The sequence below is a fragment of the Drosophila arizonae genome, chromosome X, assembly GCF_054131065.1.
Source record: "Drosophila arizonae isolate 15081-1271.41 chromosome X, UAZ_ARI_1.0, whole genome shotgun sequence".
Lineage (NCBI taxonomy): Eukaryota > Metazoa > Arthropoda > Insecta > Diptera > Drosophilidae > Drosophila > Drosophila arizonae.
Window position 1 is genome coordinate 5854727 of NC_142927.1, and position 23412 is coordinate 5878138.

Consider the following 23412-nt stretch of genomic DNA (forward strand, 5'->3'; position numbering starts at 1 on the left):
CGGCTGTGTGCTCAGCTGAGCGGGTGCTGGTAGGGGCGCGGGTGTGAATGCTGTTAGGGTAACGGGTGCGGGTGCGGGTGCGGGTGCGTGCCATCGACTACTATTTGCTCAACTAAGTAACCAGGAAGTGCTAAAGCGTTTGCAATCTATCGCAAAAAAGAATGAAAACAATTAGCAGTCGCAGCACTCCCAGAGACAGGCATATTAGGTCTAGAACTACAGGGGAGCCGCCACAGCAGTGAGCAAGAAAACTCTAGACGGAAGGCACGACTAGAAGATGATCTGGAATTTTGATCGAGCCTAATAAAAACTTCAGCATTTTCCATTAAATATTTGACTATATACTACATACTATATACTATAGTCTATGGACTATATACTGATCTTCAAATAAGAATTCGACAGAATTTTCAGTGGTTATCCAACACACATATAATAAAAATCAAAATGAATCTCAATGCAAAATTTGGAGGTTCTAACTGCAAAAGTATAGGAGGTACAATTACATAGCTGATTCGAAGTTAGTTAATCGATAACATTCAAACGGATTTACTTATCGATCAAACTCGATGTGCGCTTTCTATACAGGAACCTAAAATAATTTTAAGGCTCTAGCACTTATAGGTCTAGCACTATAAGATCGACACGCTTACACATGCGGACGGACAGACGGACATCCGGCGGATAGACCTGACTAGATAAGGATCAGATATATATATAGCAGAATCCGGTTGTAACGACACCCAAGGGACCGTCGTTATACCCGGAGGCGCTATAACCGTATGAGTTTGCTCATAAAAATTTGTCTGGGGACTAGAATTTTCGTCGCTATAACCGTACAGACGCTATAAGCAGAGTTGCTATAATCCGATCCTACTGTACTTGTACTATCGCGACGAAAATTCGGATCCCAAGACAAACATACTTACTTATATGAGTAAACTTGTACGGTCTTTCGGGTATAGCGACGGAACCTTGATCATCGTTATAGCCGGATTCTACTATCTATATACTCTATGGGGTCTGCCACACCTCCTACACTTCTACAAAAGCATTACACCCTGATTTCCCATTTTCACTCGATTCAGGGTATACAAACAAGCAAGCGTTGCGCCAAGCGGCAGTGCCTGACTAGCTGATACCCTGCACACTGCGCAGAGCTGCTTTGCCAGTCACTCCACACTTCTTTCATAGCACACATAACAAACAAAACAGCAAACAGCGCGCACACACACACACATGCATATACACACACACACAAGCTTAGGCACGCGCGCCGCTAACTGCGCAGTTTACGCAGCAACTGCGCTTGAGCTGCGCCGTCGCGACGGCTTTGCTATGCGAACTTAATTGTTGAATAACTTTTCATCTAGTTGGACTTTCTTAAGCAAATTTTCAGAGCGTGATAATAGCAACCAGATGTGTTCATGTGCCAGAGCAAGCGTCTCTAGTATTTGCCTTTCGTATTATTTGTACATGTGGGAGAAGGGGGAGGGGAGCTAGATCATAATATAAAAAATCTGTGTATTTAAAAAAAAAATAAAAATAAAATAACTGTCCATTGAAAACCTACAGTTTTTTAGTGAGCTAAAAAAAAACTAAATTCAATGATCGACTATTGGATATAATAAGAAAATGAGATGATTTATTGAGAAATGAAAAAAAAAAAAAAAAACAAGTTCATACTATAATCGTATATTTTAAAGTCTATAAGTATGTAGTATGTACATATACATATGTATATATATAGAAAGACGGATTAATAGACGAACAGACGAACGAATAGCAGGACAGATCAACAGAATGACGAACGGGCAGAGGGATAGAAGCATGAACGGACGTAAGGCCAGATAGATCCACGGACAGCTCGACAGGCGAATGGACGTGCGGAGCTGGCTAGAACGACGCAGTCGAGCAAGTACTTTCAGTACTCTAAGAGCTCTGGTATGAGGCCCAGTGTTCAGTATCAAATCCCGTTTCGAATGAGTTCAAGGTGTGTGGAAGTATAAACTCGATTTTCAACAGCTGGCCCTTTGCTCAGCGGTGCAATTTGGCTCACTGTATATGTGTGTGTGTGTGTGTGTGTGTTGCAGTGAAAGTAGAAAGTGTTTCTCCAGATGACGAAATACCAAATTGTGTGCAGATGACTTTTGCAGCAGCCAGCAGAGAGCAGGAGCAGAGAGCGGGAGCAGAGAGCAGGGAGCAAGGAGCAGAGAGCAGTCAGTGGCTGTGCCACTTGGGGCAAGTTCGGTGATTCGCCAACTGGCAATGCAACTTAACAAACTTTTGTCGAATATCAGCTTTTGCAGCTCTATGCGCGTGTGTGTGTGTGTGTGTGTCTTTTTCATTTAATTTAATTTTACTCAATTTTTATTTGCTTCTTTATTTTCGTTAGTGTTAGAAACGTGCAGCTCGCTCTAAACCCCATATAAAGACGGCAGACTGTGGGGAATGGGTATGGGGCGAGGGGCCAGTTGGGCTGCGGGAAGGGGGCGGTGGTAGAGCTGTGCTATCATTTGACGTATGAAGGCGATCGACTAAATATAAATTGAATGTTCGTGTTTGGCACATTTGTGCTAAAAATCGCATCGATTGTTTTAAATTGTCGAATAGACATTGTCGAGATGTATTTAGACAACAAGCGATATGTGTATATGTATGTATGTACATATGTGTGTGTGCATATACTGCAATATTTAGACAACATTGTATAGTGTATAGCATGATCGACGCCCACCGACGCGCCCTAATGCTCTATATACACGCGAGCGAATGAGAAACAAAAATTGAATAAATCATGTAAATAAATAAGCGATGATAAACAGTACTAATACATGCATACATATATGTACATATGTAGTTGCAAATGTATGCACATATGCATGTACATCATATAGCCGTATGTGTGTATATTTCTTATGCAATTGAAATTTCAAAAATAGACAGATAACAGATGCTTTATCAACTATGCATGTAGATAAAAGACGGCCAATAGTGCGCCAGCAGGTGCAAGCGACCTTGGGCAAGAGAGTTAATCTAACTGCGATGCAGGTTTGTGCAAATATATTACTAAATATTTGCTATACATTATCAACAAATATGCCATTATCTAAGTTAGATATAAATAAAGATATGTACATATGTATGTATACTGTATGTACATGTACATACATATATAACGGCACTAGCTCAACATATTCAAACAGCGTAAAAGAATATTTCGCACACTTATCGGCCTATCTATAGTCAATTGCACTGTGTGATAACAGCGTCATTGGTCAGTGTTGAGCAACGAGTGCAATTGCAGCTGCGATAGAGCACTTGGCGCGCATTTTCAAATGACTCAAGCAAAGAAAGTTGCCTTAAATGGACAGGCAATAAATATGAACGTATTTAATGGTCGCTTAAGATTGTTTTTTGTTTATGAAACATATGGCTAAAACGCGGCGCATGAATCATGCACGTTCGTCTGTATTGTAAATGCGCGTAAAAATTCAATAAATTTTGGATTTAACCAAATATGGCTAAGACGAGTTCGGCGTGAATCAGACGTGTGAGCATTTTTATTTATTTAATTTTTTTTTTTTTTTTTGTATTTTCTTTCTTTGAATATGTCGTAATATAAACGTAAATAGAAGTATATTTTGTTGATATCAGTGACAGTTGTTTTTCGTTGTTGTTTATAAACTAATTTATGGCATTTTCTTTACTCTTGTTTTCCCATAACTAATAATAATAATGGTAATAATAGTAGCTGTTGTTGTTGCTGCTGAAGCATATGCCAGCTGGAGGTGATAGCTCGTGCCTGCCAAACAGAACGTGATTTGTTATGGAAGCGCACAGCAAATGCAATTTTGTTGGCGTCGATGCTGTTCCATTATACAACATTGAAACCCAAACAAAAATGAATTGTAAACAATACCAAATGTGTGTGTGTGTGTGTGTGTGCGGCAGTTTGTACATATTTGAAATCGAAGCTAACTTCGCCGACCAAATGTCGTCATTTTGGTCTTTGGTGACGTGATTATTTTTTGTAAAGCGCCTGACTCTCTGTCTCTGTCTCTGTCTCTGTCTCTGTCTCTATCTCCGATTCTGTCTCTGTCTCTGGCTTTATCTAAGTTTGTCGCCTCGGCGGCCACATGACATAATTCTCCATACATGAGATTCTGAATAATGCAATTTGCATGCAATCAACTCATTGAATTTGCCAATGAAATGACGTGAGGCAAACTCAGCGAGCTGCCTTAGAGAATTTCTTATCAATTTCTTATCTATGCAATTTTAGTTTTTAAATTTATGGAGCTAGCTGGGCCTTCGATCATAAATATACATATATCTTTAAAAAAAAAAAAAAAAATAGAAAAAAGAGACTAAAAGATTTATCATGTCGTGTGAAAAATATTGCCATGAACAAAAATCTTTATGCTTGGCATAACTCAAGCATAAGTCGTCTAGGGGCAACAGTGGTCACATAATTCTTCACATATATGTATACATATATATATACTTGCGTGATATATGTATATCCATCTGCTTGGCAATGCTGTGCAAATGAGCAAATGTGGTCAAGAGTCAACAATTTCCAGCTACAAATCTAAGGAAATGTTGCAAGATTTTACGTTATTTTTGGCAGAAGGCGACATCTGTATTACATACATACATGTACTATATATACACATATAATCATATATATATGTATGTATGTGGCATATTGTGCAACTTGTCTCTTTTGCTCCCAGCTTGGAACACCTTTCTCGCTTTCGCTGTTGCTTTTACCAAAAGGGAAAGGCACCGAAAGCCGCTGCCGCTCGATCTTTCGCTATTGTTGCAGTCGCTCACTTATCTAATTTGATATGCTCGCTTCTTTCAGAGAATTAGCCATTGGTTGGCTGGCTTTGCATTTCGCCTTGGGCCACTTATCTAATCGACTTCTTTCTTTTGTCTAGCTGCCGTCGCTGAGCTAAGCAACTTCTTGAAAGCGAAAGTTGGGCAAGCTCCGTTAGCTCTTTGCCTGCTTTGCACTGCCAGACAAACTTATCTAAACGAGTGAATACGCTTCTCACGCCAATGTATCAAGCTTATCTAATTAATTGGGAAACGACTTCTCTCTTGCCAAGTCGCTGAGCTATTTGCTCTAGAGCTGCTGCAGAGAAATTTATCTAGTCTCAAATGTACGCTTCTCGCTTTTAGCTGAATTGAAAGTTGCGCTTCTTCGCTTCTTCTCTTCTTGCAAGTCCATCATCCATGATTTTCCTTATTTGCTAGCTACAAAACTTATCTAATGGCATGCTCAAGACCGTTTGCTGTAGACTGCTTGACTTTCTGTCCGAGACAAACTTATCTAAATTAGTCTCGCTTCAATAAAACAAGCTTATCTAGTTAATGTAGATAGCTTCTCTCTGTTGAATCAGCTAAGCTATTTGCTGTCTTAACGGTAGCTTACTACTGGATAGTTTTGCTGTCTGCTGCAAGCTTATCTAGTCCAATGGTTACGCTTCTCGCTTCTACCAGGCACGCCGGTCCCTCTATACACTTTAAAAGCTGCTCTTTGCTTTCAACTAATCTGTAAGATTAGTTAGAGACGGCATTCTAACTTATTTAATCGCCACACTTATCCAATCGATTGCTATGGCTTCTCTCTGCTGTCGCACGCAACTTCTTGAAAGCGAAAGTGAGACAACCTGCTGTGCCGCTCGCTGCCCGCCGCCCGCTGAACTCGATTGAACGCTTAGTCAAGTTGAAGGCTTTCGGTGGCTTTGGCCGACTAAATAAACCCGCCTTGGCGGCCAATTTCATTTTGGTTTATCAGCTGACGTTTGTTGCTTCAATTCGAATTTCGAATACAACAACGAGTTTTACTTGCAGATGCGTGAGCGTTCACTGCGTGTTTACCTTTCACACCCACACTCAGAGTAAGAGAGAGAGAGAGAGAGTTTCTGGGCCACAGACAAGTGGAACGCCCCACGCTGCATTGCCCCTGGATTGTTGGCGGCGCCGTAGCTAGTGAAAGTTCAAGGCTGCAACACACACACACACACACACACACACACACACACACACACACACACACACACACATGCACACATGCACACGCACACAATGAACAATAGCTTACCTGCATATCTCAATAATTATGTACATAGACAGGCAAATAAATTCGCACAAAGCTTGTTTAAACTTTGCTGTTTGATAAAGAACATTTTCGCCAGTCTCCCTTTCACCCCCTCTCTCCTTGCTGTTATTCGCATCAAGTTCACATATTTATACAAATGAATTAACATATATGTATTTGCCAATGTACTTTATTGGCGCTCGACAAACACACAAACTCCGGCATTGTCCTTTGCCCAACAATTGCATTCACTTGCGATTATTTGCTCATGCTTTACATCTGTTTCCATTGAACTTTGAGGCACAATGGCCTCCAGTCCATGGCGCACAGGTGATCAGATCTCCAACTGCATCCACAGTAGTCCCCACAGTAGTCGACGGAGCTGCTGCTGCTGCTGACTATCGGAATGGAGGGTATAAATTCGATCACTGAACCTTTGTAGCTCACCTTGATGTCATTTTCCATCAAAGGTTTCGATAATGTCCTACTGATTTCCATTTAATACACACATGTTTAGCAAAACTTACGGCAACTCTATGACAGCTCTGGCTGTCATCTGTCCATCTGGCCCTCACTACTCCATTCTCACTTTTCTGCTATTCCACTCGTTTGTACTATCTTTAGTCTAAGCCCTAAGCACAGTTTATTTCCCGTTTCCTTCCGTTTGCATTTCCATTTCTCTCAATTCATCTTTTCATCTTCTACCTACCTGAAAAAAATGCTCTGGTGCTTCCTAAAAAATAAAATAGATTGAAAAAAATCCATCTAGCTTTCATACCGCACTTTATTTTGATTTCCATTTCTTTCTCTCTCTCTCTCTCTCTCTCTCTCTCTCTCTCTCTCTCTCTCTCTCTGTCTCTATCTCAGTCTCAGTCTCAGTCTCTCTCTCTCTCTCTTTCCACCTCCCTCCATGTCTATTCTCTGTTTCTCTGCTTGACTATGTTTTCTTCCACTCTCTCTCTCCCTCTCTCTTTCTACATTTTACTCTCACATTCTTTCATTCGCTGCCTACTTCAGTCTGTTTTTTACTTTTTCCCGCCTTCTCTCTCTCTCTCTCTCTCTGTCTCTCTCTCTCTCTGTCTTCCTGCATTGCCCTTAATATTTTTCCTCTACTCTCCTCATTTTTTCTCCTCTCCCTTTCTTCCTTTATATGTATTTTCTTGCACTCACACTCTGCCTCACTCTCATTTTCGCATCATTTTCCTTTCTTTCTTCTGCTGTCACTCTATCTGTCTCACCTCTGCTTTTAGTCTTTTCTCGCTCTCTTTCTTACCTTTCTTTACATTCTCACTCTCTAGTACCTATCTACTATGCCCCACCCTTCCTATCTCAGCATTTATCTATCTCAATTTATTTCCCAATCATTATCCTTTATCCTATTGCTATCTGTGGCCTTCTTCTTACAGCACTCTCTCTCTCTCTCTCTCTCTCTCTCTCTCTCTTCTTCCTTTTCACTCTTTCTTTCTATTCATTGAACATGAGTAATTTGAATACTCGCTCATGGATTTGAAGAGTATATAGGTTGTATACATTATTTCTTAAGCCCTTCGCGATTTGGCACAGCTTACGATGCCATCGAATTGGCACATGATATTTTACTGAGCTCTTCTTCTTCTTCTCTGTTTAACATAGGCAATCTTGGCTGTAGTCGCTAAACGGCTGTCGGCACTATGTGGCAATTGGCAATAAAGAAACTTGTTTAGCTTCGACGCAAACACCCTTGGGGGCGCCGGCTAATGCGACGGCGCACTCAACTCCAACACAAACTCCAAATTCAGCTCCAAACACTCAAACATATTGCCAAAATTGCCTGTAAACTTAATGTGTGCATCAACTCGACGGTTAATGTGTGTGATGGGCGGTTGGCCAGGCTGTCACACCACTTTCAAAATATATATAAAAAATGAGATAAAAACTAATACGAAAAAAATCAGTTGTTTTATTTTCTTTTTTTTTTAATGCTGAAAACTTGTGGGCTGAAATTAACGGCAATTTGTTTGGGAGTCTCTTATGAGAGTGTTGCATGTTGCATATTGCATGACGACAATATATCATTTTTTTTATTTCTCTCTTTTTATGATGTATGTAGGCGTAGCTGCATTTCCTCGATGTTGCCCAATCCGGAAAATTCAAAGACTAGACGCTCGCAGGCAGCACGAACAGGCGCCGTTATGATTGAGTAATTACGAGCAGATAGGCGCGCACATAGGTGAGTATTAATTATAATTATACTAAGGCAGGTAGGTAAGTTAGCTGGAAGACTTGCAAGTATTTGTGGCGTGGCGAGATTTGGCCAATACGAAAAAGCAGCTCGAGACTCTTTGGCGCTTGTTGTTGGCCTTTGATCAGTGTTTGATGACTTTCACTAATGCATATTTTGACCATGGCTGCCATTAGCATAAGTCTGTTAAAATTTTAGATATTGAATAATTGATGTACATATGTATATGTGCTTGTCGAATTTGGTCACCATGATTCATAATTTTATACTTTTTGAACTTCGCGCAACAACAAAATCTCAGTTTTCATTCTTTCACAATGTGAATGGCAATTTCTAGTCGCTTCTCTTCATTCTCTACTGCAAATCATAGCAGCCCTGTGCGAATGAGCTAGCCAGCAATATTCGTGGCTACACGCAGCAACAGCTCTCGCTATCTCACTCTCCCTCCTTAACAAAGCGCGAATTGAAGGATACAAATCAAAACTGAGAGGCGAGCAACCAATACGCAAACTCAGTCGGATGAAAGCTTTCAGTCGTGGCTACACGCAGCAACAGCTATTGCTGTCTCACTCTCCCTCCTTAACGAAGTGCGAATTAAAGGATGCAAATCAAAACTGAGAGGTGAGCAGCCAAGATGCAAGCTCACTCGGTTGAAAGCTTTTACAGGAGCTTAACTCAATGGAAGCTCTCAGTCATACACTAATACTACTAATACTGTGACAGCAGGAGGCAAACATAACAGAATTGAGCAACTTAGAAAACAGGATTTTCCATACTCCATATTTGTAATTTTGCTTTGATCACTGTTCAGGCTTAATCGTACAAAATGTATATATACACAAATGCTACCTAAAGTGTTTCGAATTAAGCTTTTCAGTTTTTCGAGCACATAATCGCTTGTTGCTTAACTCGCTACGATGCAGTACAACATAATTATATTCGTTACATTTACATATATATGTATATAAAAAAAAAAAAGATAAAAGAAAATAGTAAGAGATGGAAACATACAAATAATAAACGCCATTTAAAACAAATCAACAAAAAGTGTACAAACGCTGCCAGCTCTTAACGGCTAAACGGCTACGAATGTCGCCGGCTATTGCTGTAAACAATACTCGAGCGCATTTGGAAGAAATTTGTCTCACGTTGGCCTAAGGTACGAGCTATGTATGTATGTACTCGCATCGCATTGCTAATTGCTGGCCGATGTCGATGCTGTTGCTGTCGCTGCTGTTGTTGGTGTTGTTTGTTTATAAATTATGCCAGTTATATCGCCATCCTTTTGTATGACACAGCGCCTGCAAATGGATAGAAACAATAATTAAATGGGTGCCTGCGAGTGGGCTAACGGATGTCTACTTACTTATTGCCACTGTACAGACAAACAGTGGCCGGAAGAGTGCTGTTGGGCTCCAGCTTGGCCACCTGCTCGGATATGGCCATTCCAATGCCAGAGACGTTGGGATTAATGTTGCCCTTGGCTGTGCAAAAGTGGAAGGATAAGACAAAAACAATCAACAACATATAAAATTAGACAGGCTTGTTTACGACAGAATGAAGCATACATATATGTACATGGACACACACATGCACACTCTTGCATGCATGTAATGATACTGCTTTTTTTACTTCACTCACCGCCCAAGCAGAGGCCTTGCCGATTCGCCACTAAGGCACCCACGGTGTCTTGTTGTGTTAAGCTGCAAGGATCAAGTGATTAATAGTTTGGATGGTTTATTATTATGCAATACGTACATTTCGCTCAACACTTTTTCCAGTTGCTGCTCCATTTGTTTAACTTCAATTTACCAACAATTGTAAAAACGAAAACAAAGAATAAACCAAAACAATGCTAATTCCGAGTTGGATTATCGAAAGCGTTGGCTATCGATAAATGGGGGTGACCACAGATTGACTTCAGTGTTGCAAAATACGTCGTCTAGCAAGAGCGCCACATGCAGCACTTGTATTCTTACTGAAAATCAATTTGAATTTAAGCGTTACAATAGATTCAAATACAAAATAAACAAAAAGTAATGATAGTCGAGTTGTTATTAACATATATTTTATTGCCGTTTGTATGCAGACGACTGCATTAAATCAAACTCTCGTTTACAATGCCAAATATATTTAACAATTTTTATGGTTTGAAATCAAATTATAAGCTGCATACCGAGCATTTAATAAAATATGTGTGTATTTTACCTTATGTATTATACTCTATGATGATGGTTGTGGAGCACGCCCATTTGGAATTACTGTTAGCCATTTGCGGCTGGATGCGTGTTTTTTAGGTCGAAATATAGCTTTAACATTTATAATCGTACATAATGCGATGAATCGCTCAAAAATATAAGGGTATGTATTGATACTAGGTATACTACTACTGCCGATTTTTCTCTTTTTCATGTCGTTTGTGTGTGTGTGTGTGTGTTTCTTTCTTCAGTGTATATGTATGTGTGTGTGTTTGTGTGTATAGTTTAAACGATTTCGTATTTCTCCACGAATAGAATCGTTTCACTTGAATACTTGACAGACGAATCAGTGTCAACCTGTACGACATCCAGCGCACTAATTGCCGCATACGGCGTCTTTGAGACAAACGACACTTGCAAGGGGAAGAAGTCGCTCGGTATGGAGGCACTGCAGCTGAATTCCATTGATCCCGACTTATTCTCAGCATCGATGATGGGAATGTGCCACTGCAGCACATGCTTGCGTGCATCATAGTTGTAGGTACCATCGTATTCGGCCACAGAGGGCTGGACGTTCAAGCTGCAATAGGAAAGGATTACCATTGAGATAACCATATGGATGGATGGCTAATGATTATTTCCTTACGGCAATGGTATAACGATGACGACATCCTGCAACTCCAGATGCTGTGTCTCCAGTTCATATTCAATGTTCACATCGCAGCCGCCTTCTCCGTTGTCCGATGGCCAACAGTTAACTGCACGGAATGGATTAGAGAGAGACAGATAGATAGTTAGTTACTAATACAGAAAGAAGCCGAAAACGGATGAGCTCACTGGTCAAAGGAATGGCCGATTCGTCCTGTGTAATGAAGCGCCACTTGAGTACGCCCACATCGGTGTTGAGGGGGAACGGCTTGGCTGGATTCTTTAGTCCGATCATGGCGCGCGTCTTGAATAGTTCCTTGTCAACATTCGGATGTGTCTGCAGCTGTATGCCCTGTGTATCATTGTTGGCCAGCTTCACCTTGATCCGTCCCAGATTCTCGTCGGTAATGCGCAGCGTTAGCAAGCCACTAAGCTCGAACTGTTGTACGCCGCCATCCCGGCCCAGACGCACCACCAACTTGTCCTCCATTTTCAGATGGACACTGGAAAATAAATGTAGTTTATATTGAAGTGGTCAAAGGGACAACGCAGCTCATTCCATTACCTTTCTGTATGAATGTCCGCGGAGATTTTAGCCTTTGCCGCGGCACTGGCGCTGGCCGCTGCACCGGCACTGCCCGCTGGCACAGCTGGTGCCAGGTTGGCAATCTTCTCGCCCTCGCTCTTCAGCTGATCAACAAAGCTGTCCACGTCCTTGGACTTGCCGCCTAATTTGAGCGCATTGCGCGAAACAGGCTTTCTGCAAGTGAGATAACAATGGAGAGAGAGGAAGAGAGAGAGATAGAGAAAATATTAATGTAGACTATATCCCATATCAAGAGTTGCTATCAATATTAGCTTACATTGCCGGCTTGCTAGAGGAGGACATATGCTTGGTCTCCATCTCAATGGATGGTGCACCACTTCCGCTGCCCATGCCAGTGCTGATGCCACTGCTGCCAAAGCTGTCGGAGCTGAAGCCACCGCTGCGTCCGCCCATGCCGCCCATGGAGGGGCCACCGCGCTTGGTGGCCTCCATGCGTTGACGCTGCAGCTCCTTGGCCTTCTCACGCATCTTCTGGCGTGCCTCGCGCTCCTGTGTCTGACGCACGGCCTGGTAGACCTTCTCCTCATGCGAATCCATCTCAACGAATGTCTTGATTTGCGCCAGATTCACGCTCTCCCTATACCCAAGGGCGACAATCTCGTCAAAGGCAAATATCAAATTGAATGCATTCTCCACAATCTCCTTCTCGTCCAGCGAGTGACTGTACTCTGGGATCTGTGTGGAAAGCATATATAAATGGAAATTTGAAACAGCTATTGCATATTAATATGTACGCACCACTTTGGAGAATAGACGCAGCGTTTCCAAGTCCTCCAGTATATTGCTGGCCTTTGTGGTTATGAGCAGCATATAGAGTTTCTCCATCGGCTGATAGACGTAGCGCACCGAGTCTGTCTCCACGTACGTGTGCTGCTTGCCGGCGGTCATCAGCTTGGGGAATGCTGCCAGCAGACCCTCGATGCGCGCCTTCGTCATCTCCACGAACTGACGTGACAATATGACTGTGTGTGTATGTGCGTGTGCGTATGCGTGATGTTGGAATGTGAAAGTGTGAGGTTAGACATTTAAACAGTTTAAGTAAACAATATAACTTACCTTTGCCATTCTTTGTGCAGACTGCTGCAGCAATGAGTACCTGGGATTAATCAAACACAAATGAGATAAGCAAAACAGCCGACGTAGACGTATGTACGTTTGTGTGTATGTGTGTGCGTGTCTGTGCGGGCTTACCATTTTGATGCAGCGGTAATTAAGTCAGCTAACGAATACCTGAAAATACCTAGCTGTAATGTATGTAGTTCGAACGGTAGATTTACTGATTTGGAATGATCAAAACAAATCGCTGTTAATCAATCCGCATCCGCGTAGCTGACGTGTTCGGTTCTGCAACTAAATGTTTACGATTGCGTGCGTATGTGTGCTAGTGATGGCAGCGCTAATAGCACAGGCATTCAGTTCTTGCTATCACAATTGATTCGATTGAATATGCGGCAAAATCGAGAAGGTGCTATAGTAACGTGTTTACTTATCACTAGCAAATTGAAAACATGCTCACTCCGGCATGTGCATTTAATTTTGTAATATTTAATTCATCAAACTATAGAGCACTTAAGTCGAATCTCTATTTTGCTGCCGGTAGTGTGTGCTATCGATAGTATCGAGTGTCTATCGCCACTGCTGACACAAGCCGATTACTTGCACAACACTTAAAATGATAACACAAATCAGGTTGCAGTTGCTTATTCGAGTTCGGTTTATTTTAGTTATAAACGAATGCTTAAAGTACTTTACATACTGACGTCAACTAAAAATACACACGTTTGTACATCAATACAAACAGCTGTTAACTGCATATACATATCTTTAAATGAATCCTAAAGTTTTTTTTTTAATGGTTTTTTCGAATGTTCATAATTTCTAATCAATAACATAAATGGCTTTCTTCGATTTGATTTCTAATCATTATTCAAAGACAAATTTGCCAATTGTTCGGTGACGTCTAACTGATTAGCAAGGGCGGCCTTCTTCTTGGCATACTCGGCACCCAGGATGCGCATCACATTTGCAGCCCCAAGATTGTCACGATTGTACTTCTGAAAGTTATCCTTAACGAATTTGGCAAATCCCATTGGTGGGCGCACCGGAGTCTGTTCAATGACGCCCATCTTGTTTTTCTTGTTTATATATAGATCAATTGGAGTAAGACAGAAGCGACAGCGTAGATCGCTACACTTGCGCGACTTGGAGTGAGCGTGTGATCTGCAATAGAAAAGAGAGATAAACTCCGAAATGAGTTCTTATTATCTATCAAATCGTAGGCTACTTACGCGGCTCCGCAGTACCTGCATTTATAAGTGTATTTAAATTCAATTTCATAGTTGTGGCAAACAGTAATCGGCGGCAAATCTGGAAACCTGTTCATGGCACGCTTTGCCCAGTTCTTCCAGACGACGCCATGTCCGGTGGCCCCGTTGAACACCCATGCAGCGGCATGGCATAGCTCATGGATTAGAGTTGAGCGAAGACGATCGGCACTGGTGAGCACCTTGGTGCTCAGCTCGATCCTGCTGGTGCGCACCCCACCCGAGCTGCAAAGCAAAAAAAAAAAAAAAAACAGATTCGAGGCTGCCGCTCCACAATGATCTACTCATTACTCACATGGTCTTGTTGCGGCAAGTGCCGGCCGTGTTACGCAGCCTGGGCGACCAGGCGACTTGCACATCTAGTGATTCATTGAATACGTGAGTATTATACAAATTGTATAACACAGTGGTCAGACGATCCTTGACTCGGGCGTAGTTTTCACGATAGTAGAATGCTTCACGGTCACAGAACTCACGGCTGATCTGTGGCTCCAGGGACTTCAGGAAGCCACATGGCTCAGACATTACGATCTCATTCATGACTGGCTCAGCTCTGGTTGGAGCTGGAATGGGTCTTGGTGTCCGCTTCTTAAATACGGGCTTAGCTTTAGGCGTTGCCACTCCCATTCCGAGCTGTTTCTTCACTTCCTGGATGCGCTTATGCACGTTAGTGCCCGGTAAATAAATAAGCTCCAATTGCTCCAAACTATTCAGATCGAGCGCCTGATCAACTATTTTGATAGCTTCACTGCTGTCCTCGTAGCCTGTGTTGGGCGTAAAAAGCTGCCGGCGTGTGGGATTCGATGAGGCTGGTGTTGTGACTGGCGTCACTGGCGTCGCTGGTAGCTTCGGTTTATCTGTGGCCCGATACTTCCGCAAAATATCATCCAGTCGTTTGTGTGGCTTGGATGCTGCGTGGCGTGGGACAAAGTATGTGAATGTCGTTCTCTTACAGAAACTACCAAATCCACGTAAAGAGCTTTGCTATATTTAATAAGCTATAAATCTATGGTCCGCGCGAGTTAGTTTTATTGGATATCTTTCGCTTTCTCAAATTCTCAAAATTCCGATTTTCCGTTTTAATTTTAATTTTAATTTTTTTTTCAGCAATTTCTGACTAGCCTGCACAGCCTAACAAAAGTCACTGACTGCTCTATGCTGAATAAAGCAATGGAAAGCCTACATCGAGTCAGTTCTAAACTAAAAGTCATGGCTCACTAGATCTGCCCAATTCCAGTATACTCACATCCAGTATCCTGCTCATCCGGATCGCTGACCACCTCGACCTCTTTCTTGGTCAGATCCAAGTAGGTTACGTGACCGTTCTCCTGCTCCTCGCCATCACTAGTCTCACTGCTCTCCGTGGCATTGGCATCGTCGTCATCCGAGGCATCCGTGCCACTGTCCGTATCGATCAGGGCCCGCCAGCGTTCCTCGTCAATGTGTTTGGTGCGCACCTGTGGCCTGCCGGGACGCCTCTCGCTGCAGATGGCCCTGGGCAGTTGCGTGGAGTTGAACTTATTGGAGTTTAGAGCCCGCCTAACTGAGGAATCGGGAAAATATTTTTAGAATAGACATATATGCTTTATCTATATATTATTATATATTTACATATGCTAAAGTCGCCCACGGCGCTATCGTTGGGCTGGGCCGCCGGGGCCGCCTTTTTAGCTGTCGCTGCCTTGGGCTGCCTAGGCTGACGCTTGATCTCGGTGAGCGGCGCGCGCCTTACCGCTCCAACGGACGCAGTTTTGCCGCCGCTGCCGCTGGAGCGTTTCAGTGTGCGTATGACATCCGGAGTTTGCCAGGATTTGCCATACAGTTGATTCAACAGCTTTTCAGCTTGCGTCAGAAATTGCTCATCCTCCGAAGCATCGCTGCCTAGCACAGAGCACTCTCGCTCTTGCTGCTGCTCCTGCTCCTTCTCACACTCCTGCTCCCGCTCTTGCTCCTTGTCCTGCTCCCGCTCCTTCTCCTTCTCCTTTTCCCGCTCCTGCTCCTTCTGCTCTTGCTGCTTGCATGAGTCAGCGCGCTCCTTTGATGTCGGCGTCGTTTCTACAATGCTCTGTTCCACTTCCGAGCTCGAGTCCAGCGTGGGTATGTGTATCTTAATGTTGATCTTTGCAGATATATTAATGCTGCTCACTTGTATGGCGGCCGAATGCACTGATTCCTCTGGCTCCGCCGATGAGGCAGAGACGGGTCTAGGCGGCGAGTGCTCCAGCTCGCTGCTGGTCTCTGGAATAGTTTCATCCAGGGTTGTCTGTTGGCCGGATACATCGGATAGCGGCACCTCCAAGTCGGGTGTGTTTACCTCTGTGTCATCGTTTGCCAGCCGCTTGCTGCTATCCTCGGAGCACACTGTGTTGACCTCCGTATCGTTGTCCGCCAGGCGTTTGCTGCTATTCACTTCCTCCGCGGAGCACACGGTGTTCAGCTCTGTATTGACCTCCGTATCGTTGTCCGCCAGGCGTTTACTGCCATCTACTTGTTCCTCGGAGCACACGGTGTTGACCTCCGTATCATTGTGCGCGAGGCGTTTACTGCTATCCACTTGCTCTTCGGAACACATTGGACCGATCTCCGTATCGTTGTCCGCCAGACGTTTACTGCTATCCGCCTGCCACTGAGACACGGACAACAGTTCCGTGCAGTCCACGTCGCCTATGCTCATGGATTCCGTGTCAGCACTGGCCAGCCGTGTGATGTCGCCTGACATGTCCGCACAGCCACGGCGTTGGATCTCACGGCGCTCAAAAGAGACGTCACGCAGAAACGCTTCAATGCGCTGCACCTTGACATTGGATAGGTTAGGTGCTGTTGGAGGCAGTTGCTCGCTGACCGCCATGCTCGTCTGCTCCGGCTCCCTGTCAACAGTTTGCTGCTCGCCATGCTCACTTACACTGCTATCTGATATGGTAATGCACGAAGCACTATCGTCGTCACTCTCTGCAGTGGTCGATGAGATGCAAATGGATTGCTCCGGCGGCAGCCCCTTCTCGGGCTGCATTGTCAGATTGGTCACCTGCGTGGATAGGGCTTCCACATCCACGTCGATTGTCTGCTGTGTGCAGCTCATATGGAGCGTTTCCATATAGTCGGAGACATCAAGCTGTGACCTGGCGTCGTCTGCCTTTGGCGTGTGCTCCTGGCCCATTGCGTGGGACGATGAGGAATCGCTGCGCAGCAGTGGATGCTCGTAGGATTTGGCAGCCGCCAGATCATTTAGTTCGCCCAACAGTTGGCGACTCACGTTACTGCTTTTAATTGATTGCTGCTCTGGCTGGGGTTTCGGTTGTGGCGTAGTTTTTCGTGCTAACTGTTGTTTCTTGTTCGAAGAGAGCGTCAGTTTGGCGAATTTCTCCTTGATCGGCACGTTGACGGTCGTCGGATCAACTGATCTGAAAAGCTTAAATCCATTCGGATCCGCCATTTTGTTGACGTTCTTTAAACTAAATAACTGTAAAAATGCAGCAGAAGAATGGCAATGCAAAACGTATCACAAATAAAAATACAAATCTATCGCGGGCGTCCAAACAAACTGCATCCGCTTGATCCAGTGTTGGATAAGTAGTTCGTGAACCAGTGAACTGTTTGAATTTCTTATTGCAATTATTTCAAGTTCTTACACTTTGCCTAAGACGAAAGACTATATAAGTAATTAATTCATTTTAAAATATGTTACACTTAAAGTATGTATAGCTTTATACAAATAAATAGATATGCATTATTTGTGAGTCTAGAATAACTCATTTAAATTGGCAACGGCTGCATACAATTACCCAGCACTAAATATCGTTTATTACTATCGGGCACATCTTAGAAACATCGATAAGTTACGGCGGCACCTTGGTCAAAGACAATAACAGAATCAGTTTTTGTTTCGTTTGTTTGTTTGTTTTGAGCACCTGTCGCAATGGCTGTCAGTGCCATCGGCTCCCTGTCTTCCAAGTTATCTCTGGGCCTGCTCAACTTTGTGCTGGTCGTCAGTTCCGGCTGGGCACTGAAACACTACAGCATCGGCCGGTACGCGCTAGCCGCATATGGATTATTATTTGCACACAGCTTATTCTGCATTCTGCATTGCACGCATCCCAATCCCGGCCAGGTGCAGCGACGCATTTGCGAGCTATCACTACGCTATTCGCCAGTCATCTTTGTCACGCTGATCGTCGGCCAACTCCAGAGCTTCTTTGTTGGCCCGCAACCAATCTTCGCTGGCAGCTCCAGCTGGCATCCCATTGTATTCAGTTTATACATCAGCCTCTTGGCGCTGGTTAGCGTGCGAAGCTGCCTCAACGAGAAGTCGAAACTGGCCACTGTCTTGGCCCGGCTGGAACGCCTTAATCTCGCGCTCTGTGTGTTGTGGAATGTGTTCTGCCTGTGGCACATTGCCATCGCCGATGAGTTTTGGTGGTCCTTGGGTTTGGCTTTGTTGGTGCTGCTCAATCACTTTGTGCTCTGGCGGCTAACACTGAGATACAACATCTCACCCCTGGAGGTCGGAACAGTTGGCATGTGCTTCTCCGTCATATTTGGCATTAATGCAGCCCAGGAGATGATCGAGAGCAGGAGATGATGATGATGAAGAGGATCACAGATCGATGACGATGGGACCAGGCAATCTTGTTAACCAAATGTTGGATTGATGCTGCATTTAGCACAACACCTCGAGACATATTTATATTAATTAAGAGTTAATGTTTTTTATATACATATATACTTGTTAATATGCATTTCATTCGAATGCATATTTAGTCAATAAACGAACATTTTTATATGCGCAATCTGTGTGGAATAAACACTCGGTAATTGATCTAAATACATGTGCATCTTTGCATTTTATTAGGATTACATAAATATATACTGTGAAGTTCATTCATTGATGATGGTCGAAAGCCCTTAGAACATTTAGCCGAAGATAATGCGAGACTTTGCTTGGCCAGATCAAGTACGAGAATTACTACAATATAGACAATCTTTAGGCTTAACAAATATATAGTTTTAAGGAAAGTCCAGTTTAAAATCAAATTTCTATATGTAGTAAGAGTTATTCCAGTAAAGAAATAAACACTATACGCCTAATCACTAAGAAATGCTTGAATGTAGAAAGAGTGGGAAGATATGGGACATGGAGAAGTGGGAGCGAGACAGATCGAGTCAGTGGGAGATGGAAGAGGAGGAGGGAAAGCAGCAGACGCATCTAGGCGTGTGTATTGTCATCCTCGACAAAGTCCTTGGCCTGCTCCCGGGTCACGCAATCAATGTGACTGACCTTGTTGCGAAACCGCACGCCGTAGAACTTATGGGCATTCTCCAGTAATTCGGGCCTAAATGTGGTGGTAATAAACTGGGCTGTGTCGCTCAGCTCGTGTATCATGTCAGCCACGGCCTTGCGATGCATGGCATCCAGAGCCTGTCAAAAAGAGATGGCGAGAGAGAGAGAGAGAGAGAGAGGGAGAGATTAGCATATGGGCATTCAAATCCCAACGGGTCAACTACTCACCTGATCGATCTCATCGAATAGATAGAAGGGCGCTGGATCGCATTTCTGTATGGAGAAGATGAGGGCGAGGGCAACCAGAGATTTCTGTCCGCCGGATAGCTGATTCATTTCACGCATCTCGGCATCAACGCCCGTAAAGGAGACCCGTATGCCAATGCCCGTGAAGGCATCCGAATTGGCCACCTCCTTCTCCATTTCCTCGCCCTCGTTGTCCTTCGTCTTCAGTATCAAATATCCGGCGCCTTGGGGCACCAGCTTCTTGAACACCTTGGTGAAGTTCTGGGCCACCTGCCGGAAGGTGAACTGTATGGCCTCGACCTTTTGCATCTCCAGCGATTGGATGAGCATGTGAATCTTCTGATCACCCACATCCAGCTCCTCCTTGCGCCTGTACAGCTTCTCTTTTTGCTCCGAGAAGCTAAGGAACTGATCGAGCGCCTTCTTGTTCACATGGTTGTACTTCTTCAGATGCTGATTGGCCTTCTCCAGCTCCTTGAAGATGTTCTTCAGCGAGATGCGTGTGTAGGCGGCATCCACCTGGGGCAGTGCACCCAGGCTGGCGATCTTCTCGGTGCACTCGTCGATCTTCTGGTTGAGCATGTTCTCTTTGGTGGTCCATTTCTCCAGTTGTTTGCTATCCTTGTTGATGTTCTCCTCGGCCTCCTTCTCCTTGCGCACATAGGTCTCCAACTCCAGCTGCAGCTCCTTCTGCAATTGCACGGCCTCGTTGACACGCTTCTCAATCTCCTCGAGGTCTGCATTGACCTTCTTGATGCGCTTCTCCGTGGACACCAGCTCCGTCTTGCAATTGTTCAGCTTGCGCTTGCGATCCTCCACGGAGATCTCCTGCAGCGCCTGTATCAATTCGTCCCGCCGCCTAAATAGATTGTTGATCAACAGATTATCCAGCTTATTCTTGCGCACCTCCAGCTGCATGCGCTGGGTGAAGGCCTCCTTGTTCTCCTGGTTGAGACGCCGGATATCATCGTTCAGCTGATCAATCTCACGCTGATCCTGCACGGAGAGCGTGGACATGAGCTCCTGCTTCAGCTCGGCCTCCAGGCTGGCCTTGGTGCTGTTCATCGCCTCCAGCGAGGCTTTGCACTGGGCCAGCGAGCGCTCCTTGGGCGCCCGATACTTTTCGATGCGCACCAGCTCCTCCTTCATCAGCCGGATCTCGCCCTGCACCTTCTCGAAGGCATCCTTCGACTTGCCCTGCTTGGTCTCCGTCTTCTGCATCTCGGACACAATCGAGTTGATGTTGTTCTCCGTCGACTTCAGCTCATTGCGCAGCTTGCTCAGCTTCTTCTCGAATTCGGCGATCTGTTGCGTGTACTCCGTGCGCTTCTTCTGCATCTCCAGGCGCGAGCGCGACGTATTGAAGTAGCCGCCGGTGAGCGAACCCTTCGACGACACCTGGTCGCCGTCGAGTGTGACACAGTCGAGACCCGTGCTCTTGGCCAGTTCCGTGGCACGCTCCAGATTACGGCAGATGAGGGTCTTCCCGAATATATAGCGCAGCGCCTTGTCGTGCTGCTCGTCGTACTTCAGCTTCGATATCATCGGAATCGAGTCGGGATCGTCCGGATAGTCGTGCACCTTCACCTGTAGCCGATTCAGCGGCATGAACGTCACCTCGCCGGGCAGCTTCAGTTTGTTCATCTCCTTCAGGATCTGTGTGCCCTCGTATTCCGATTCGACAATGTGATGGAACAGACGATTCGCTGCGGTCACCTCGACGGCCGTGTAGATCGTCTTGTCGCAGCTAAAGTTCTCAATGACCGGACCGTAATATGCCCGAGCGATTGCCGCCGACTGGCCGCCGCGCTCCACGAAGCTGTCGAGCACCTTGCGCACTGAGTCGCAGCCATTGAGGATGGGCTTGCCGGCCATGCTGCGCAGCGCTTGATCTGCACGTGACAGCTCCTCCTTTTGGGTCTGCAGCTGCTGGGTCATCTGGGTCTCCTTGCGCCACAGCTCGTTGCGCATGGACTGATACTGATCCTTGGTCTTCTTCAGTTCGTAGTACTTTTTGTTGTGCTCGTCGATCTGGAGGCGCAGCTGTTCCAGCTCGGAGGAGTGCTCCTCGATCTTGGTGCCCAGATCCTTCTCGGACGTGGCATCTTTTTTAAGGTCCTCCACCAGTTTGGCGTGATGATTGATTTTATCCTTGGTCTGTTTGCTGATCGATTTGAGCTCATTGTGGATCCACTTGTCACGATCCTCGCGCGACGAGAACTGCGAGCCACGCCCCTGTTTGGCATAGAGCTCCTTGCGCTTCTGCTCCTTCAGCTGCAGCTCGCGCGAGCAATCCTCCTCCTTGCGCTTCATCGCCTCGTACTTGGGCTTCACTTCGTCCAGTTCGTGCTCACGCTCCGCTATCGTCACCTTGAGATTCTTGAGCTCCTGATCGGCCCGCTCCTTGGACTTGTTGTCACCCTGCACCTCGTCATTGAGATCGACAATGGTGAGGTCCAGTTTGGTCTTTTCGCGCAGCAACTGCTGCTGTTCGGTCATCAGGACGGAGCGCTCCTCCTTTGTGCTGAGCACCTTCTTCTTGGCCTCCTTCAGATTCTTCTGCACCTCCTTGATCTTCTCCTGTGCCTTCTGTATCTCAATGTTGTAGTTCTTCTTTTTGTCCGATGAGGATTTACGCTGCAGCTGCAGCTCCTCGAGAGCGCGCCGTGTGTCCTTCAGCTCCGTCTCGTAGCGTATATACTCGAGAGTGCGTCGTGTCTTGTCCCATTTCTGGTACTCCTTAAGCTCCTCCTTCTCCTCCTCAAGCGTCTGCAGCCTGTCCTCGATCGTCTTCAGATATTCACTGATTTTCTCCACTTTGCCATCGGTTTCTCGCAGCAGATTCAGGGACTCCTCCTTGCGCTCATCATAGACCCGCGTGCCCGCCACCTCGCGCAGCAGTTTCAATCGATAGGAGTCCGCGGCGGTGGCCATTTGATTGATCTTGCCCTGCTTAACAATGTAGTAGGGATTGGAGCTGGAGAAGCCAGCCGACTCCAGCAGATTGACGACCTCATTGCGCGGCACCACCTTTTTATTCAAAAAATACTGATCCTTCTTGGCGCCAATGACGCGCCTCAAGTAAATCTCCTCCTTGTCGATCTGCAAGCAGTTGAGCACCGCATGAAATAGACGTTTGAGTGAATCTATGGCGTTCTACTTACCGGCACACGATTGTCCGAATTGTCAAATATGATCTCTACATAGGCCGAGATGACCCGAGCGCCTGTTCCCTCGTGCAGCAAGGCTTGGCGCTGCTCCGGACGCAGATGGGTGAACTCATCGCTCAGCACGAATTGTATAGCTATTGTGGATTTGTTAGCACAATCAATATTAAATATACGCATATACGCATTGAATGCACCACTCACCGTAGAAGAAATTACTTTTGCCAGAGCCATTGCGTCCGACGACGACGTTGTGACGCTTATCGAATGGTTCCACCACCGTCTGGTCCTTGTAACTTTTAAAGCCTTGTATAATAATCTGGAAATGTGCATCAGTTAGTTGAGGAGAGGCGCATAGGAAGCCATGATTTACCCACCTGTTTAATGTGCATTTTATTTTGACACAAACACACATAAATTGTCAGCTACACCACAATATTGTTATTTGCGCCAGCACAGGGTTGCCACTTGTTTTTCATACAGCGTTTGTGTTCGAGAAACACTCTACAAGACTTATTCCCGCGTCAGCTGCTCCAATTTGCACTAACAGCATTATGTTAACTACAAATAGCGCCATTAGCTGTTCCCACGACAATTTTAAAATTAAGCAC

At 45.0% G+C, this 23412-nt stretch overlaps 5 protein-coding genes across 6 annotated transcripts; 1 reads left to right on the plus strand and 4 right to left on the minus strand.

Moving 5' to 3' along the window:
- Positions 1-9099: 9099 nt before the first annotated feature.
- Lamtor5 (Late endosomal/lysosomal adaptor, MAPK and MTOR activator 5) lies at positions 9100-10252 on the minus strand. The gene is made up of 4 exons (XM_018015965.2): positions 10092-10252; positions 9975-10036; positions 9700-9817; positions 9100-9634 (listed from the first exon to the last, which is right to left on the minus strand). Exons 1-4 carry the CDS (start codon positions 10124-10126, stop codon positions 9529-9531), a joined length of 321 nt encoding a protein of 106 aa, XP_017871454.1. The 5' UTR covers positions 10127-10252; the 3' UTR covers positions 9100-9528.
- A 132-nt stretch (positions 10253-10384) lies between these two features.
- On the minus strand, positions 10385-13392 carry deltaCOP (coatomer subunit delta). The gene is made up of 8 exons (XM_018015954.2): positions 12978-13392; positions 12843-12882; positions 12525-12748; positions 12043-12461; positions 11745-11939; positions 11369-11682; positions 11178-11289; positions 10385-11111 (listed from the first exon to the last, which is right to left on the minus strand). The coding sequence occupies exons 1-8, from the start codon at positions 12978-12980 to the stop codon at positions 10817-10819; spliced, it is 1602 nt and encodes a 533-aa protein (XP_017871443.1). The 5' UTR covers positions 12981-13392; the 3' UTR covers positions 10385-10816.
- Positions 13393-13476: 84 nt separating this feature from the next.
- On the minus strand, positions 13477-17654 carry Gcna (Germ cell nuclear acidic peptidase). 2 transcript variants are annotated; one of them, XM_018015946.2, is made up of 5 exons: positions 15722-17654; positions 15357-15653; positions 14406-15021; positions 14090-14335; positions 13477-14006 (listed from the first exon to the last, which is right to left on the minus strand). In XM_018015946.2, the coding sequence occupies exons 1-5, from the start codon at positions 17541-17543 to the stop codon at positions 13703-13705; spliced, it is 3285 nt and encodes a 1094-aa protein (XP_017871435.1). In that variant the 5' UTR covers positions 17544-17654; the 3' UTR covers positions 13477-13702. The 2 variants fall into 2 exon arrangements, with proteins under 2 accessions (XP_017871435.1, XP_017871434.1); XM_018015945.2 differs by having other exon boundaries at positions 14075-14335; positions 15722-17653.
- Positions 17655-17909: 255 nt separating this feature from the next.
- Positions 17910-18934, plus strand: LOC108619395 (uncharacterized). The gene has a single exon (XM_018015958.2). It carries the CDS (start codon positions 18027-18029, stop codon positions 18687-18689), a length of 663 nt encoding a protein of 220 aa, XP_017871447.1. The 5' UTR covers positions 17910-18026; the 3' UTR covers positions 18690-18934.
- SMC3 (structural maintenance of chromosomes 3) lies at positions 18923-23334 on the minus strand. Its single transcript, XM_018015944.2, has 5 exons — positions 23179-23334; positions 23006-23120; positions 22799-22938; positions 19617-22736; positions 18923-19526 (listed from the first exon to the last, which is right to left on the minus strand). The coding sequence occupies exons 1-5, from the start codon at positions 23191-23193 to the stop codon at positions 19314-19316; spliced, it is 3603 nt and encodes a 1200-aa protein (XP_017871433.1). The 5' UTR covers positions 23194-23334; the 3' UTR covers positions 18923-19313.
- Positions 23335-23412: the final 78 nt, after the last annotated feature.